Source organism: Amblyomma mixtum, chromosome 10 (genome assembly GCF_055824585.1).
Source record: "Amblyomma mixtum isolate Tamu chromosome 10, ASM5582458v1, whole genome shotgun sequence".
NCBI lineage: Eukaryota > Metazoa > Arthropoda > Arachnida > Ixodida > Ixodidae > Amblyomma > Amblyomma mixtum.
In genome coordinates this window covers 83,209,417-83,227,997 of record NC_143021.1, presented here as the reverse complement: position 1 = coordinate 83,227,997, position 18,581 = coordinate 83,209,417, and the positions used below count along the sequence as shown (strand labels likewise).

Here is an 18,581-nt window from a genome sequence, read left to right as displayed (position 1 = left end):
CTTGGCTAAAGTTAGCGTGGACTTTACCCAATGATCTTGCAAATATTTCAAGTCGTGACAGGTCTTCCTCGCCAGCGTGTCGATAATCGCATTGTTTCTCGGTACTCCCGTCTGGCGACGCCACGAGATAACTCACAATGATGACACTGCTGCTGCAGCCAAACAGGAACCTTGAGGTATTGCGTGAAATTAAGAAGGGCAAAAAGTCCCTCCGGATGTGTTTGGAGCTCCTTAATTCGTTTTTCGCAGTGATCTCCTCACTGAGACACACTTGTTATGTGACTTTGTGCTGATGTCACTTTTCACCCCGCTGCTGTGGCAGGCCAGAGGGCGCACGGCAGTCAGTGGAGTCGTAGTGAACTATTGCAGAGTCACTGCAAAAATTCACTGCGTTGGCGCTTTTTTTCTTGCCCTGTCCAACTGTGCAGGCCGACCCCGGCCATGGACCAAGAACGCAAAGAGCTGCCGCCGGTTCCGCTTCACCACGATGACGACGGCCTGCTGCCGACGACGCGGGAGGAGCGCATTAGGCAGCTCCTTCTCTTGCCGGCAGAGTTGCGGCCGATGGTCGTCACCGACGACGAGCTGCTGACGCTTGCGGACGGGTTAGAAGAGAGCCTAGGTCTGCAGGTGAGCTCGTTCTTATGCGAAGAGGGAACTTCAACTGTAGAGTTGCTTTTCGCATACGTATAATGGTACGACTGAGCAGTCGCTAACGCGTTCGTGCTGGCGAATGCAAAGACGCGGAGTGCACACAAAGTAACCGTTAGACGCGATCTATCCGACTTTTCCCGCGTCGGGATCCCGCAAAGCTTGCCTGCATATAATTGTGTCACGCCGGTGTCATGTAATCGGCCAGCAAAGCGTGTTGAGAATATGACCGAGAACACGTGCTCGTAGCCATAGTGAAGGAAAAGCGCAGGGCTGTCTTATGTCGTCTCAGCTGGAGAGAAATTTCACCTGCACCTCGTATACAGGGTGTTTCACCTAAGACTTTCTGCAATTTTTAAAAATAAGCTATTTGAATTAGATGCGCGCTTTTTCTGGCATAGCATTGTCAGTGGTGTAGTACATCATAATGCAGCTAAGACGTGCTAACTAGCAGGCTTGTTAACCAATATTTAATAGTTAACTTTTAAACTATTACCGTTGGGCTCCTTAATTATTGAGAGGCATGTAGCCCACCGTAAGTAATGTCCATATCCGCTTTTAGAATTTCGAGAACGCGATTATCCTCGGCGCTGTGGCCCAACAAATTTTGGCTATTTCGACGAGTTACGTGCGCTGGAGAGGTTGCTTTGCCTGCAAGCTTCTCAAACCGCACGTATTTTGGCGCGATGTAGGCGAAATTTGTTGGGCCACAGCGCCGAGGATAATCGCGTTCTCGAAATTCTAAAATTCTAAGAACGGATATGGACATTACTTACGGTGGGCTGCATGATCTCAATAATTAAGGAGCCCAACGGTAATAGTTTAAAAGTTAACTATTAAATATTGGTTAACAAGCCTGCTAGTTAGCACGTCTTAGCTGCATTATGATGTACTACACCACTGACAATGCTATGCCAGAAAAAGCGCGCATCTAATTCAAATAGCTTATTTTTAAAAATTGCAGAAAGTCTTAGGTGAAACACCCTGTATAGGCTCATTGGTTAGCGCATTGGGCTACCGAGCTGGAGCAGCCGGGTTTGAATCCGACCGCGGCGACCAATTAGGCGCCCGTGCGCTGTGCGTGCACGTTATAAAGATCCCCAGGTGGTTGAAATTATTCTGGAGACCTCCACTACGGCACCTCTTTCTCTATTCTTTCACTCCCACTTTCCTTCCTTCCCTGACGGCGCGGTTGAGACACCGAGCAGTGGGACAGTTACTGCGCTGGTCTCCCCCCCCCCCCCCAAAAAAAAAAAAAAAAAAAGCCGCGGCGTTCGCGCGCGCGCTTGAAGACGGGGCTGGTCTTTGTAATCTTAAGAGAACTTCTTGTTGGGCTAGTTGGTATAATTGATCATTTTAATTTAAAGGCGTCAAAAACGACATGCACAAAAGAAGAGAACGAGACAGAGCGCTTGTAACCACCCGCTGCGTGCGCCGCCGTGGGAAGATATCATCTCGAAGATGTCAGGGAGAGTGTTGCACGTCCTCTCCCAGCAGCCTTGGCGGCATAAAGAGAAGGTTTGAGAACTCGGTGGGCGCGGGACATGGCGCATCGGCGGCGGCTCTCTAGGGTTTGGAAGAGTGATGTTTCTACATGCCGCTCCACAAATATCACCGAGCAAAGCTTTTTTAATGTTTTGTGGAAGCTGACTTATCTGTAGTGAAAATTTTGAAGTCCAGCGTTTTGGCGCCTTTCCCTCTCCTCTCGTCGCTTTTTGCGTGCTGGAATGCCGGCGCTCCTCCGCGGCCCCTCCGCCGACTGCGGATGCGCGCGGAAATTCCCCGCGGGGCTGTGTTGGCGCGGTGAACTATTGAGAGTCCGCTGCTGACATAATAACAAGCTCTGCATGACGCGTTGCGCGCCGAAGCCCGACACCATCGGTTGCCTGGAGGCGCGGAAGCGGGAGTTTTTAAAAGTGTATTGTAAATTATCGGTTGTTTGCCTTTGAGATCTTGTACGCGGCATGAACGCTCGGTGGCCTGTACTATACTTAATGCAAGCGTACTATAGCCAACCTCTAACACCCTTTTCAGGGACCCTTTAAGCCTAACTATGTATGGTATGGATGGATGGAAGATAGGAGTGTCCTCTCTTTGAAATGGAATGGCGACAGTTGCCACCATGCTCGGCTTCATATATATATATATATATATATATATATATATATATATATATATATATATATATAGTAAGAATGTAGTCCAACGTTTGAAACGCTTGAAACAATTTATTGACGTTTCGACCGTGGAACGGCCTTCGTCAGAATCGTTGGTCTACGTTCTTACTACTACATACCTTGCCAAGATTTTCCTCTTTTTTTTCCTGCATTATATATATATATATATATATATATATATATATATATATATATACATATATATATATATATTATATGTGTGTGTGCGTGTGTATTTCATTAGCGGTGTTATAGGTGTTATAGATTGGTCTATAAATTCATCATTTTCTTTAATACGTTTTTTTCATAGGAAAGCCACCTGGCAAAGAAGTTCTCCAGCGTTTTGTCAGCTTTTACATTTTATTCTTTTAGCATTTAAGTCGAAAGCCTTACCATAAAAAATTCCATCGGTGACCATCTTGTTGAGGCTGAGAGATGGTCTCAAAAAGTTGACGTCGCAGCAGCCGTCAGCTAACCACCCACGCAGCAAGCGCGACAATTGCATGCACAACAGATACCCCTGTGGCAAGGAGCACCATTTGCTCGTGCGGTATAACTGGCATACTTCTATGTGGTGCCAGTTTTCCCGTCATTCGAATCAAAATGATACAACTGCTCATCATACAGCGTTCCGGCTGGTGTCACACGATTTCTCATTTGCACTTATATAGCATACAGCTGCTCCTCAAGTTGGAGGCTAGCTCGCAACAGCGATTCCAACCAACAACATAAAGTCACAATGAGAGAAACATTCGTGATTTCAGCTTCACAACACGTAAACAGTGCCCTTTGTGTTTTTTCTCCTTGGAAGAAAAAAAAGCTCCCAATGCCTCACTCTTGTCATAAATAATTAGGCATGAAAATTCTTCAACCTAGCGCTGATCACAAGAGAAATTGGCCAATGGTCGGTAACTCGCTGGCCTCGAGTTGGTAGCCGATGTGCTCGACCGACTTAGCTCAGGCCAGCTTCAGGCAATGGCTGGCCAAGAGCTGTGTCAGCCTATGATTGGCAAAAGGCAAACAACTGACTGCTGGAAAACACCTGGCAATAGTTGGCCGCCGATGTTTAGGCAAGCAAACATAGGCTAACAGTGCCCATCACTGGCCACCAACCACTTCGCGGAAATTTTGAAACAATTGCGCATAATTAGGGCACAGCTATTGGTCAAAACACTACATGTCTCGTCACGTTACGTTTGCGTGATGTTCGCAACAAAGATTGCAGAGTGGACTATTAGCTTTCTCTAGTAGAAGGTATTCGCAATGTAGTCCGCTCATTTGCATTTCTTGTTTGCGTCATTGCAGAATCATTACTGAATGAAATATTGCTTAAATCAGGCAAAATCAGACAAAACCAGAGAGAAAGGTGATTCCTTCCTCAGATAGTGAAATAGATGGGGTGCTCATGCAACCTTCCTTAAGCCCTGAGACAGAGAGAATAAATGTATTTCTCATTTTAAGAAAGCAACTGTCTTGAAAACGCATAAAAACCAACTAGCACACGAAATCGTTGAAGCCGCCTACATCTCGGGGCTTAAGGAAGGTTGCGTATGAACCACCAACATGCCGAAAGATGCTCTCTTCTGACATGTATCTCACAGCTACTCAGGTTACTTAAACCCAGCACAGCGAGCTGCACGATAGGCGTTCCTTATCTCGCTGACAACACAGCTGGGGAGCGCCTTGTGACTTTTCCAGCCAAGCCAGACCCATATCTAGTGTACAAACTGCCTGTACACAATGTACCTGTACCTGCTAAAGGATTGAAAAGGAATAAATTAGCAATAATTTGGTACTCGGCTGGTACTACTTTACAACTGCCAAATGCCTTATCTCAAAGACAAATGCTAACAGCGGCTATTTCTGGGTGGGATAATGGCAGAATTTGTTCTGAACTATAACAGAAAATTGATAGCATAATTGTTGCTGATGCCTAATATGTATTCTTGGATATGCGCTCAAAATCTCGAACGGTGAATGTGCACATGATTTGACTCGACACACGCATCTCGCGAATGGCGCATTTAGTCTAGTGAACAATGTAGAGAGCACGTGTGTACAAACAAGAATCTAATAGCCCTGCATGATGTTCTGGATTGCATAAAACAAAAGGTAACTGCAGACTCATAAAAGTAAACTGATGCATTTTTAATGCCGTAGTTTCACTACTACTGTGTTTCTAGAGCACGTGCAGAAATCTGTGTGCGCCCGTGATAATGGAGAGCTTTAGCGCAGCCGGGGGCCACTGTGTGGCTATGCGTTACTGTTTCCAGCTACCATGTCTACCGTATGGCGGTACCAGCGATTTTTAGACACGGCTAAATTTTCAGTTTTTTTTTCATCAAAGGACTCTCTTCTCTCTCTCGGTGTTAAAACTCGCTAATTAGTCGAGCTGCACGTCACATTTCACACGCACCCTGAACGTAAATAAGTCCTCATACGTACGTGTGGATATCGGGTGCATCGACAAGAGAAGGCCCGTCTTCTCTCAAGGCATAGTACGCCACCGCCAGAACATGGATGTTCAGGCATATAGATTCAAAACTGGGGTGGCCCCCTCAGGCACTTGGGCGGCCACCTTAGGAACTTCTACACATCATATAGACTGGTGTTCCGTCTCCATTGGCCTACAACGACCACAGGTGCACCTGCAATAAATATACATATCAGTGTATCTCGTAGTCTACAATGTCACACAGCCAGAAAACTTCGGAATAAAATCCACATACATGCGCGCTACCACCCTCCTGTGTACACGCTCGGAACTAAACAGTGCAGCAAGGTTGCATTGCTTTGATCGCTTGCGGCCAGCGAAAAGATATTTTGGTTATAAGTTCTGGCAGCATAAGTACAAGGTAAGTGTAAAAGCGCATGCAGTATTAAATACCCACGAGAGTGCAAGTCAGACGCTCACAGCGCAACGAGAAAATGGACAAAACATAATGTGTTGCTGCAATTGAAGCCCTAGCTGTCATGTCTAATCCGATGCCTGCGTTGACATAGCATTATTTTCGAAAACCAGTTGATGTTACCCCTCCATTGAACTTCATTGACGGCCTGCGGCATGGCATTTTCTTCCTCGTCGTCACTGGCTAGCGGGTCAAATTTGAAATAGTTGTCAGGTTTCTCAACGGAGCTGCGTTCAATGTCATCCTCGCTGCTGCCATAAAAAAAAAAAGTCGATGTCCTCATTGGAGTCAGATTCATCAAAATCCGAGCTGCTGGAACTAGCCATGCCCTTGTTTGTTTGCATGCGCTGGCCAGCACGTGTGTGCGAAAGCAGACAATGCAGCAGTAGGTGCGTCACAACTTTGTGGGCCCATGTGACCAGGCAGAGTAGTCGGTCATACATTTACAACCATTACAGACTCTCCTTCTGCCATGTTGAAGCTCCCAGACTTACAACCACTTGCAGATAGAAGGAAGAAAGCCCGTCTGAACTTCCTTCATTCATTATACTTTTCTCGACTTGGTATTCGATCCGAAAATTGCATTGCTAATATTCTACACGAGCCTCGTGCCATAGGTATGCCCTTAGCCGGAAACCTATTTTTGCATGCACAAATACATACATGCTTTCTTTTTTCTGAGACCAGTTTCTGAATGGAATGCTCTACTGGAGAACTCTCCGTTAGTTTATAATCATTCGTGATATCTTCACTGTTGTCTTAGTAGTTGTACTGTACCCGCAGTTTCAGTTGTACTTTTGCATTTCTTGTTTTGTGGCATCTATATTGTTCAGTACTGTCGCACTTGCTTTGCTTTTTCCCCTGTATGTATTTCCCTCTCCTGCTTGGACGTACAGTATGTTTTCAGTATTCAACAAATAAATAAATAGATAGTGACGTCAGTGTCCAGCTCAGTGTTCAGAAACCAAAAATCGTTCACCTAAAAATGCGATACTAAATTATTCGCTGTGAATATATGATTCTTTGAGCGTGTATCATGCTTCCTGGAGCAATAAGAAACGTTTGAAGCAAAGAATGGGCCAACCACAAATTTGGTGTCTCCACCCTTTTAATGTGCAAGAGCCACTGGCTGCAACAGCAGGGTCTTAGATTTGGAGTTATAAGCACAGAAAAATCGTATGCTCCGCATGTTTGTGCTGCATGACCTTTTCTGGTTTGTATAGTGTTTCTGTAGCTTGATCTACGGAATATGTCAGCACTGAGCCAAACGACTACTCCACTGTGATAAGCTGCACACCTTTCTTTTTCATGTCTAAATTACAGAGAATGCAAAATGGGCTTTGGAAATATTTTTAGTGTATTTTGTACAGCTGCAATTCTAGTGTATTCTCTAGTATAAAAGGTAATTATCGTTTAGCCGTCGTAGGGCTGAGCGTGGCCTGGTGTCGGCAAGCGGTGATCGGCTTATAAAAAGTCATTGTGAGTCCTCAACCATGGCCTGAGCTGGTTTGATGAGCTCTGCTCATAGACATCCCGGTTGGCGGCCGGTTACTGGCCATGCAAGCTTTTTTCATTGGGGATGTGTTTCGATTTCTCGTCAGAGCCACCGTGTGCACTTGAGGGCCGCCTCGGCACGACAAACTTAAGTGTTTTGGCAGTGCACGCAACGCAGTGAGCGATGCCTACACAAGCTTCCTGCTTACACCCAACTAAAACAAGCAACGCATTCTCGCAGGAAGCAGCAAATGTGGAAGCGGACACCGCAGCCAGGCAAGACCTGCAACTCGCCACTGAATGTACCGCTGAGGTGTGTTCATTGTGTACGATAGATTAGTGACCTTGTGCTATAAAAACAGCAAAGCTTTGCATTGTACTCTTAAGGGTAGCTTAAGTGCCCTCCATGTTTTTTGCCTCAATATATTGGTTTATTGGGGTTTAACGTCCCAAAGCAACTCAGGCTATGAGGGACGCACCTCAATATATTGCAAAATGAAGCTGCGCTCAGATTTTGCATAGGGAGTACCTGAATTATCGGTCAATTCTTTTACAGATTGTTTTGTCGCTAAGAGGGAACCAAAGAATCCTAAACATTGGCTCGTTTGTGGTAAAATCTTTTGTTTTTTTTTGTGAAAGTTTTGTTTTATGCCTTGTTTTGAAGAAATATTCTGATTCAATGGTGGTGGTGAACTCTTTTATTACGCCCAGAAACGGTACCAGTCCATGAGGATTTTTCTCAAGTCCACGTCGTATATGCGGCAGTGCTCAATCAACAGACTTTTTCAGCAGCTGTACTGGCACTGGCTTTTCTCATCGACTAAAACTTTATTAACAAGGGAACAACAGTTTACAATAGGCAGCAAGGTGTTGCAAATGACAAGGGCCCATGGAATACATACTTTAGGGCAGGTAGACCGCCCATCCGGATTTTTAGAGTGACTTATCAGCTCTGAGCAACATGGTGGTGTACGGTTCTGTATTATTTTCACGACCTGGCATTGTTTAACTTGCGCTTACATCGTAGAGCAGGCACGTGTTTTTGCATGTCACCTTCATATGAACGCGGCCGGAATTAAATCATGCGACTTTAGGGCTGTGACGGATGCTAGGGCAATAGAAGTGGCGTGGCATGCATTTGGTGGATGCTCACAGGTATGTGCTTCAAATGGAATACTTGCATCTCAGTTGCCACATATGAGGCAGAAACTAACGAAGCAAATTCGAAATTGAATCAACCCATTGGCTTCTGTGGCTGGTGGATCGCTGGCTGCAGTGGCCGAGGACAGAGTTACTTTGACCGGTGGTTTGCCGGCCGCTCAGAGTATGGTTATTTTTGACAATATTCGATAAACGGCAGTACATGAAAACATGCTTACTGTTTGCTTGGTGTGTTTTCCACGAGATGGCCATACTTGTCCACTGTTTTAAGAGTTTTTTTTTTTCTGTTATGGACAAAAAGTTTGCGTTCCCATCTGTTTTTGAACATGGCGTCGCGGAGAAAATGTGGTTTGTCCGCGGAGGAAATTTTTGATCTTGTGTTCGAGAGTGATGCCGACAGTGACGTCTGCAACAACGAGGATGTTGCGTTAGGTGATGGGGGATCGCAGGATTACAGATAGTGACAGTGGTGATGAAGAAAACTCATGCTCAGCGCAAGATCTATGCAATCTGCGCCACTATCTCCAAAGACGTGAAAAGTGGAAGACTGGCAGTGGGGAGAAGATGGCAGAATCGAAAAGATTGTCAAGCACCCCTTCAGTGGTCAACCCGGTATCAAGTGAGCCATCCAACTGCAAGTAGGTGCAAAGCCCAGTGCTCTGGAATGTTCAGCACTCTTCTTGGCGACGAGATTTGGGGCGTGGTTGCATTACACACAAACACCTTTCCATGCGAGAGCAGCATTTACACAGCATTATTGGCACGAGACAACGCCAGATGAAATGAAAGCTTACTTCGCCACGTGTGTGCTGATGAGACAGGTAAAGAAAAGCAGCATTCACTCTTACTGGTCAACAAGATCTGCTATCAGCACGCCATTTTTTGCTTCTGTGATGTCGCGGCAGCATTTCTGGGCACTATTGCGATTTCTTCATTTCTGCGACAGTTTCCTTCTTCAAAGTGGAGATAAGCTTTGGAAGATTCGGCCTGTACTCGACCACATATTAAAGAGCATTCGTATAGCCTATGATCCCGAAGAGTGTCTGGCAGTGGACAAAAGCCTTATGAAGTTTTGTGGTCGGCTGTTACGTCCAGTTTAACCCCTCAAAACGGGCAAGATTTGGTCTGAAATTTTACAAACTATGTGAGTCTTCAAGTGGCTGCTGCTTGAACTTCTTCATTTACACTGGAAAAAGTGAAAAGACTCCCGCTCCAACTGGGTTGTTGCGCAGTGAGGCGGTTGTTATCAACCTTGTCGAAAATCGTCTGGCGGATGGCCACTCACCGTTTATGGACAACTGGTATACTTCCCCGGTACTCTTTCGTCAGCTAAGAGAAGCCGGTTCGAACGCTATGGGCACAGTTTGTCTAACCTGCAAGAATATGCCAAAAGATTTTAAGAAGCTTATGCTGCAGAAAGGGGAATGCAAACCTCTGTTTTCGCGAGGCGTAATGGCCGTTACGACAAGAAGCAGGTTACTATGTTCACAACCTCGCACAATGCAGCCAATCTGACAGACACGGGAAAAAAGGGTCACCAGAATGGCTTGCCAGCAACACGTCGCAAGTTGTGCTTGACTATAACCGAGGCATGGGAGTTGACTGGCAGGACCAACAACTGGCTTCCTTTCCAGTCATGAGAAGATATGCTAATGGCTACAAGAAAATCTTCTTTTACATTATGGCCATCGCTGTTTATAACAGCTGTCTTGTTTGGGAAAGTAACACGCAAGCAGCTCTACTACACTGATTGGAAAGTGAACCTCGCAGAGGAGATTTTCGAAGCGGCCGTTCTGCCGCAGTACCACGGTCCGCGAAAACCGTCTATCGCAGCTGCACCAATGTGGCTACAGGCCTCTGAGTGGGCTCATTTTTCTCGCCAGATCCCGCCGAACAACAAAGTCAAGAAGAATCCTTCGAGGCTATGCTTAGTTTGCAAGGCACATGGAAAAAAGTCTAAGAGCCAATAGGAGTGCAAAAAATGTGAAGTTGCACTTCACATGCCAGAATGCTTCAAGGCTTTTCATACACGCAAGTTGTATTGAGAGGTTTGACGCAGAGATACATTGCGAACACAATAAAACATGGCTTGTCTTTCTATGGCGTGTTGAGTGGAATTTATTGCAATTTTTATAGAGCGGTGCACGCGTGCAAACCGCCGAAAAATTTCGGCATGGAATACCAGGTGGGAACAGCAGTGGAGGGTGCGGAAGCCAGTGGGTTAAGCAATGGGGTGACAAGGAGAGCAGACTGGGTCAGGGAGCAAACGCATGGTAATGTTCAATCCCAGCCGTGTGTCGATGGAGGCAAAATGCAGAAGGTGGCTGTGCGATGCCAGTGCTTGCTGAAGGCCCCCCATCTGGTTTAAAAAAAATTAATTCGGAAACCTCCTCTACAGTGTCTCTTGTACACTTCCGGGACCCCAGAATTGGTAATTTTTCGTTATCTTAGCCGAAATTAAGAACAAGGAATATTGGGCAGGATATTCCAAGCAAAAGCAAAAGTGGCTGCATCTGGCACGGGACTCACTAGAAGAATTCTGAAGTAGGCCACCATATGTGTGCCGACTTCAGTTCTTTTCTGGTCTTTCGCAGGCATCTCAGCCTGCTTCCCAAGCCCCCACTGCTAATTTAAACTTGGATGGCATGCGGATTCCGCCATATCCACACAAGGAACCAATTCGCCTGCCTCCAGTTTTCGTCCAGCAGCCGGCTTATATCCAGCAGTCGGCTGTCGGCCAGCAGCCGACTTGTTACCAGCACTCGGCTGTCGTCCAGCAGCCGACTTATCAGCGGCAGCCGGCTGTAATCCAGCAGCCGACTTATCAGCGACAGCCGGCTGTAACCCAGCAGCTGGCTCTGGTACAGCAACCTGCTGCAGTCCAGCAGCCGGCTCTGCTACAGCGGACAGCTGTAGTCCAGCAGCCAGCCATTGTACAGCAGGCAGTCCTCGTGCAGCAATCACGACAGCAACCAGCTGTCATTCAGCAGTCGGCTCTCGTACAGCAACCGGCTTTCATGCATCAACGAGCTTTCGTACGGCACCCACCTTTTGTACAGCCGCCAACTTTCATACAGCAGGCTGCTTTTGTCCAACAACCGGCTTTCATGCAGAATCTCTGCGAGCCTCGTGGGGTACCCCAGCGCCTGCCAGCCTTCCGGCAGAGCTACAGAAACCAGTACCGGCGTGTACCGCAGCAGGTGAGAACCAGCTAAATCAGTCTTACTCCACACAAGATACTTGTTTGTATGGGATTATTTGTCTAGTTTTGTCATATCTAAGAGGATGTGGGCATAGGAATATGTGAAAATCAGGCTATGCCATTTTATAGAATGCAGACTATTTGAAGGATGCGCCTAGCCAGCAAGAGCTTTAAGGCTCGCATTGTGCAGAAAATCCATCGTCGTCGCTATGAGTGAAAAATTTTCGAGAAGCAACCTATTGTATGATACAACTTAAAAAAATGGCTGAGGCTTAACTTGGTTAAGCCTGGAGAATGCGAAGCATCATCGTGTCGCATAATTTGGAGGCGCACAACCACAGCGACGGCGCGAGGTGGGCCCCCGTTTCTCCACTGTCGTGACGTCATCGTGTCACGTGGTGTGGCATCATCGTGTCACGTGATTTGGAGGTGCACAACCACAGCGACGGCGCACGGTGGGCCCCCGTTTCTCTACTGTCATGACGTCATCGTGTCACGTGGTGTTACGTCATGTATCACGTGATTTGGAGGCGCATAACCGCGGTGAAGGACTGAAGTGGTAGCTAAAGTAGTATGCTTCGCATAAAAACAGCAGTTGCTAACACTGGGCCACAGTCTGCAGCACCCTGTATTATTCTGCTGGCCAATCACAACAGTAAACGAAATAGCTTTTTTAAGTTTGACTACATTAAACATGACAGGTATTAAAATTCTAGAGCTTGTAATTTTTTTCTTGTGATAAGCTTCTTGTTTAGGTAACAAGAAAAGTTTAAACAACCAAAGCAACCACAGGTATCCATCGGATATATGAGCTAGATACGAACATCCTTTGCCGAGATCGGACGTCCGTCGGACGTACAAACACAATTCGATTTTGAATATCTGTATCTGTACATCTGCCGGACGTACGGACAGTATCCGCTTTTGTATATTCGCATGAGAAATGAGGTGTACGTTCGAGGGATGTACGAGTGAGTATATTCCCAGGATTTGAGTATAGGGTTTTTTTTTCTAATTTTCACACAGAAAGTTAGCGCCGTTGGATTATCTATACTGTGGAGTTCGCTCTTTTAACCGAGAAAGACTTAATCCCGAAAGAAATTTTGTCAGTTTTATTGGCTTGTGTGCTCGAAATTGTATTCATTGCATACGGTTATATCTGCTTTGAAGAAATTATTTCCATCAGCTACAGGGTTTGACCTGAGTACATTTGTAAATTGGTGAAGTTCCAGTCATATATTCTTGCAGTGCAAGGGCCACTGCTGAACTAAATTTATTTAAGGGTAGAAGTGGGTTCTGCACAATTTTTACAGTAATCAAGTGCTAATTTACATCTAGAAAACCTCTAAAAATCAGTAGCGACATTGTGTCTGCCAAAGTCAAACACAATTGAAACCATTCGTCAATTCAATACTCCCACCGAATCCCGATATCATCATCATTATAAATGCAGCTTTTGGTCAGCCCAATCCAATTCATCAGTCACCTAGTGCGGCGCCGTTGTCAGTTTGGTGCGAAGCGTGGTGCCCCTTTTGAGCTCTGTTACTAAAATGTGTGGCTTTTTTTGGTCTGTGGATGAAAGTGGTGTGTAACTTGAACAATTCGAAGGATGAGGAATGCCGTACTATGCCGACTTTGGCTGAAAGGTTTAGTCTGATTGCCTACGGAGGTAAGTACAGTACACTGCTTGGGAATTACTTTTATGACAATGGAGCAGGATCTATACCTTTCTCTCGCGGGAAAGTTGGAGTTATGGTATGACTGTATGGTTTGGGCTATAGGTGGGTTGAGACTTGTGCTACGTCTCTTGCCTCTTTGTGCTGTTGTGGGCTTTATTAATATGAATACCATTGACAAAGTTGCCAAGCATTCATGAAGTTTTCATGGTCTGTTGCAATTTGCCGTAAGCATAATGTTTTAGTCAGCAGTACTGACACTTGTTTTTGCTTTGCTTGAGTGTAAGGAAAGGAGGGCTGAACTCACTGAAATTCGAGACTGCATGCAACACGTGGGCTGTAGGGCGGGTACCATCATGAGAAATGCTCAGTTTCCTAGCTCTTGGACTCTTTCAAGCATAGAATACCTTCTCATGTAAAGGATGATGACTATGTTGGTGTGTCTCTCACCTCTGTGTTATTTTGGGCTTCATTAACGTGAATACCGATAACAAAGTTGCCGAGCATTTTTGAAGTTCTGTGGTCTACTAATATTTGGCGTAGGCTTGAGGACTAACCTTTTTCAGTAGCGTGGCTTTTTGGGCTTGTTGGTACATAGTTCCAATACACTGTAGCGCAGCAAAAGACGAGGACACAAGAGACGAACACCACGAGCGCTGACTCCAACAGATTTTATTCTCCTGAAGCATCACAGTTATACGCCAGAAAACAGAAATTACATGTGCCAACAGTATCAATTCCTTAGAAAAACGAGCTCTTTGTCTGAGAGGAGAATGGAAGGTGTGCTTACACACGCGCATCCTGACCTATTTATCTTCTCAGCTTCAATGATTTTGCGCGTTACCCTTTCTCTGCTTTTTCCTATTACCACACTTTTATCAAAGAAAGGCTTACAGGTTTTTGACTAGCATTTCGAGAATGTGATCAACCAGCGATCCGCCTTGCCCATTTCTGACGTTTCGAGCCTGTTCCATTATGCACTTGTTCAGACATCTCCCCGTCTGGCCGATGTAGTGTTTCCTGCATGACAAGAGAATTTTATACACAACACCTTCATCGCACGTAAGGTAGGGCTTCTGGTGCCTAGTTGCGCATCCACACACTTTGTTGGTGCTAGTTTCTCCCAGTTTGCACAACGCTGCAAGTTTTTTCGGCGCCGAGAACACGACGGTCACATTCGCTCGTTGACCAATTTTCAAATTGTGGGAAATCTTTTGTAGATATGGTAACACAACCAGGTTTTTCCGTTCACGAGGAACCGGATTTGGGTGACATTCATTTTCTGGTTTCAGTTTCTTAACAAGTTTTTCAGCAACAGAAACTTGAACATGGGCGGGGTACCCGGCATTAATCAGCCTCTTGGACTGCTCTTGAAAACTATTGCTCATCATGTGCGAAAGGCGAAAGACAAAAGTCAGGCGGCCTGGCGAACTCTTCGTGAATACCAGCGTATCACTGCTCGAGCTACCGAATGCTTGTGGGCTGAACATCTGCTACAACTACGGGCCGACCTTTCGAACAAGACGAAGACAGCCCAGAGCACCGTCCACACCCTGGAGGCCCTGGATCTACCGGATTATGTGTCAAGGGTTCTATCGTTAGGACCAAAGTTTGCTGTGGAGCCCAAGCCATCAGCTGCACAACTACTTGCGATGGTATGCCAAGTATCGCAGCGTGCAACGCAACTGGAACACGACCGCTGCATTTCAGAAGGAGTCGACGTTTTGCAATGCTCAAAGCCAGGATCTTCCAACTACCTCTCAAACGTGTCGAGTCCTTCATCAAGGAACAGGACCTGGTCATGCTTCCTGCTGACAAAGAAGGTGGTTTTGCGATTCTATCCTGTGAACTTTACAAGTCCAAGTCTGACAAAGCCATGTCTTCTGTATTTAACTGCTGCAACGAAATAATGATGTCAAAAGTAAAAGCTAAAGCGAAGAAGCTATGCAACAAGTTAAACCTTACCAAGCTTGCTTTAGAAATAGGCGATGCACGAAAAGATTTTTTAGACATGTTTTTCAGCACAAAGACCTATAAACCAGAAAAACCATTCGGGGTGATCCTTTCTGAAACTGGCACATGGGAAAAAGCAGTTTCAATGTACTTACAAAGCAAACTTAACCTTTTGCCGCTTGATGACCCTTTCATGGTTAAGAAAGTTGACGAAATTTTGTTCGGTTGTGCTCTGACAACAGCATTGTTGCATTTTCTGTGGATGTTAAAGATCTATATTACTCGTTGCCTAACGACAAGGTGCTGTGTTTTGTAGAGGAGTGCATAGATGAGTTTGGGTGGGTTGGTTCCCAGAACTCGGCAGGTGTGTCGGCGAGCAGTTTTTTAGAAATTTTAGCCACCTACTTGCAGTCAGCGTTCATTAACTGGGAAGGAAAACCCTACCTTCAGAAGGAAGAGATATGCATCGGGTCGTGCATAGCGCCGATTCTGAGTAACCTGTTTTTATCCAAACTTGACAAGGCTGTTTCCAGCCAATTAGACAGCTTGGACATAATCAAAGTCTTTAGATTTGTTGATGACTTTTTTTATTCTTGTTAAGTGTGACCACGGCTCACTTGAGCCAAAGGCTCATAGCATTTCAACTATCATGGAAGAACATTTTAAACCACTTGTTTAAACAAGTGAATTGCCCATTAATAACTCCATTAGATTTTTAGATAGTAACTTCACCTTTCACGCTCATCACATATGCTGGGCCTACCAGCCGTGTAGCAACAAGCCGATGCTGCCATATCACTCCGCTCATTCAAAACTTGTAAAAAGAGCCGATGTCAATTTATGTTTTCAAAATGCTCTCCAGAAATCTTGTCCGCACTTGATGGGCAATAGTTTTCAAGAGCAGTCCAAGAGGCTGACTAATTCCGGGTACCCCGCCCATGTTCAAGTTTCTGTTGCCGAAAAACTTGTTAAGAAAATGAAACCAGAAAATGAATGTCACCATAATCCGGTTCCTCATGAATGGAAAAACCTGGTTGTGTTACCATATCTACACAAGATTTCCCACAATTTGAAAAGAATTGGTCAACGAGCGAATGCGACCGTCGTGTTCTCAGCGCCGCAAAAACTTGCAGCGTTGTGCAAACTGGGAGAAACTAGCACCAACAAAGTGTGTGGATGCGCAACTAGGCACCAGAAGCCCTACCTTACATGCGATGAAGGTGTTGTGTATAAAATTCCCTTGTCATGCGGGAAACACTATATCGGCCAGACGGGGAGATGTCTGAACGAGTGCGTAATCGAACAGGCTCGCAACGTCAGAAACGGGCAAGGCGGATCGCTGGTTGACCACATTCTCGCATGCAAGTCAAAAACCTCTAAGCCTTTCTTTGATAAAAGCCTGGTAATAGGAAAAAGCAGAGAAAGGGTAACGCGCAAAATCATTGAAGCCGAAAAGATAAATAGGTCAGGATGCGCATGTGTAAGTACACCTTCCATTCTCCTCTCAGATGAAGAGCTCGCTTTTCTAAGGAATTGATACTGTTGGCAGATGTGATTCCTGTTTTCTGGCGTATAAATGTGATGCTTCAAGGGAATAAAATTTGTTGGAAGTTAGCGCTCGTGGTGTCCTTCGCTCGTCTCTTGTGTCCTCGTCTTTTGCTGCGCTACAGTGTATTGGAGTTAACCTTTTTCTTTTTTTTTGCAGCAAGCTGTTTGCTTCCGCTTTATCATGGAAGTGGGAAGATAGGTGTGCGCTCAAAGTTTTACATCATATTGAGGAGTAGACACTTTACAATAACAGTCCTGTACTGATGCACAACCACAATGAAATATGTCCGCTGTACTTTAAATTGCTTTTCCATTTTATTACCTCGCGGGCACAAAAAAAGCACACATGTGCCATATATGCGAACATCCGAGAAAGATCTGGGAATAGACGTCCGAAATCGACGTCCATTGGCCAGACAAACATGTCCCTTTGGACACCTATAGGACAGCTGATGGATGTTCGCTGGCTGTTCGTGGACATTTGTTGGCCGTCTGGAACATCCAAAACGGCCGGCGAACAGCTGGCCGATGGATATCGGCGGTTGCTTGGGAACAGGCTGCTTTTTTGTCATGGAGGAATTATGTGTGGTGGTCCTGAATGTGGGCTGATCTTCACTGCAGACTTAAGTTGTATTCAACTATGGTGCACAGGCTACCTAGGTCACATGACCGCGTGGCATCATTACAACAGATCTTTAGCAAACTGAGCACCGTGGCAGGGGGCAGTTAAATTAATGGTTGGTCACGAGTGGTTGCTCGGGAAGAGCAACCTCACGAGCCCTACAGGTGGCAGCACCTGCCAATGCAGGGCAACGGCACGTCACTTGACCACTGTGGGAGGAGTGGTATGAGGACTCCCAGCGATCTATGAATGTAAAGTGGAGAATGACCAATTCCGCATATATGGGCAAGAACCCATTAATGCTATCGCATCTTACCCTTACGACGGAGCTTAACCATGTGTTAACCATGTTGTCCCCTCCAGTTTTAGCGCACGAGCACTAAAGCCCACACTCACCGATTTCGCCGACCTTTGTCTGAAGCCTACTTGACCTTGAAAACCAAACCTCAAACCAAATTTGAAAATGAAGTGAAATTTCAAGTGCTAGCGCACTTAACTTGCTTTTTGCCTAACCAAGCTAAATCATTTGTCGCTTTTTTCGTGCCTCATGTGATGTGAAGGTCAACTGCATCTCACAGCTAACATTTGGTGAATGAAACTGTAACCGCAACGGCGTTGAGAAGAAATAAAGTTTTAAATTATTTGGCAGTCATTGGTGAATGTTGCATGGTAATCCATGTAAATAATGCCGAATGCATCATTTGAAAAAAGAAAACACAGAACTTGGTATGAAGAACTGGATAAAAACAGCACAACGGAAGATGAGACAAGAGAAGGACAAACACCAGCGCTGACTAACAACCAAATGGTTTATTGCTACAGGCAAGGCAGCACGCTTTTCTCATGCTTTTCTTTTAGAATTTAGAATAGAATAGAATAGAAAGTATTTATTTAGCATAAAAAAAGAAATACAAACACAGAACTTCAGGGACCCAACAAAATTTGTTTAAGGGTCCCGACTGTGTTTTTACTTGTGCCATTTCATTTATGTGCTGTAGCAATAAACAACTTGGTTGTTAGTCAGCGCTGCTGTTTGTCCTTCTCTTGTCTTGTCTTCTGGTGCACTGTTTTATCCAATTCTTCATACATGTACCAACCAGCCCGTATTTGCACTCTTCTGGAACTTGGTATCTGTAATCCTTTAAAGGGGCTCTGAAAGGGGCACTTCGAATATTGTCCTGCAAGAGT

At 45.4% G+C, this 18,581-nt stretch overlaps 1 protein-coding gene and 2 pseudogenes across 2 annotated transcripts in view; 2 read left to right on the top strand and 1 right to left on the bottom strand.

The window, feature by feature from the left end:
* Positions 1 to 340: 340 nt before the first annotated feature.
* LOC149326302 (uncharacterized) overlaps positions 341 to 18,581 on the top strand; it is a 106,929-nt gene continuing 88,688 nt past the window's right edge. Inside the window, exons 1-4 of one of the 2 annotated variants that reach the window (XM_089563239.1) lie at positions 341 to 630; positions 7,473 to 7,544; positions 7,788 to 7,841; positions 7,943 to 8,451. In XM_089563239.1, coding sequence (XP_089419365.1) covers positions 442 to 630; positions 7,473 to 7,544; positions 7,788 to 7,841; positions 7,943 to 8,173 — 546 coding nt within the window. In that variant the 5' untranslated portion in view covers positions 341 to 441 and the 3' untranslated portion in view covers positions 8,174 to 8,451. Of the gene's footprint in view, positions 631 to 7,472; positions 7,545 to 7,787; positions 7,842 to 7,942; positions 8,452 to 18,581 lie in introns of those variants that run through there. The other variant, XM_089563240.1, reaches the window with a different exon arrangement.
* LOC149326305 (uncharacterized) lies at positions 4,430 to 6,063 on the bottom strand (annotated as a pseudogene).
* LOC149326304 (uncharacterized) lies at positions 9,776 to 10,437 on the top strand (annotated as a pseudogene).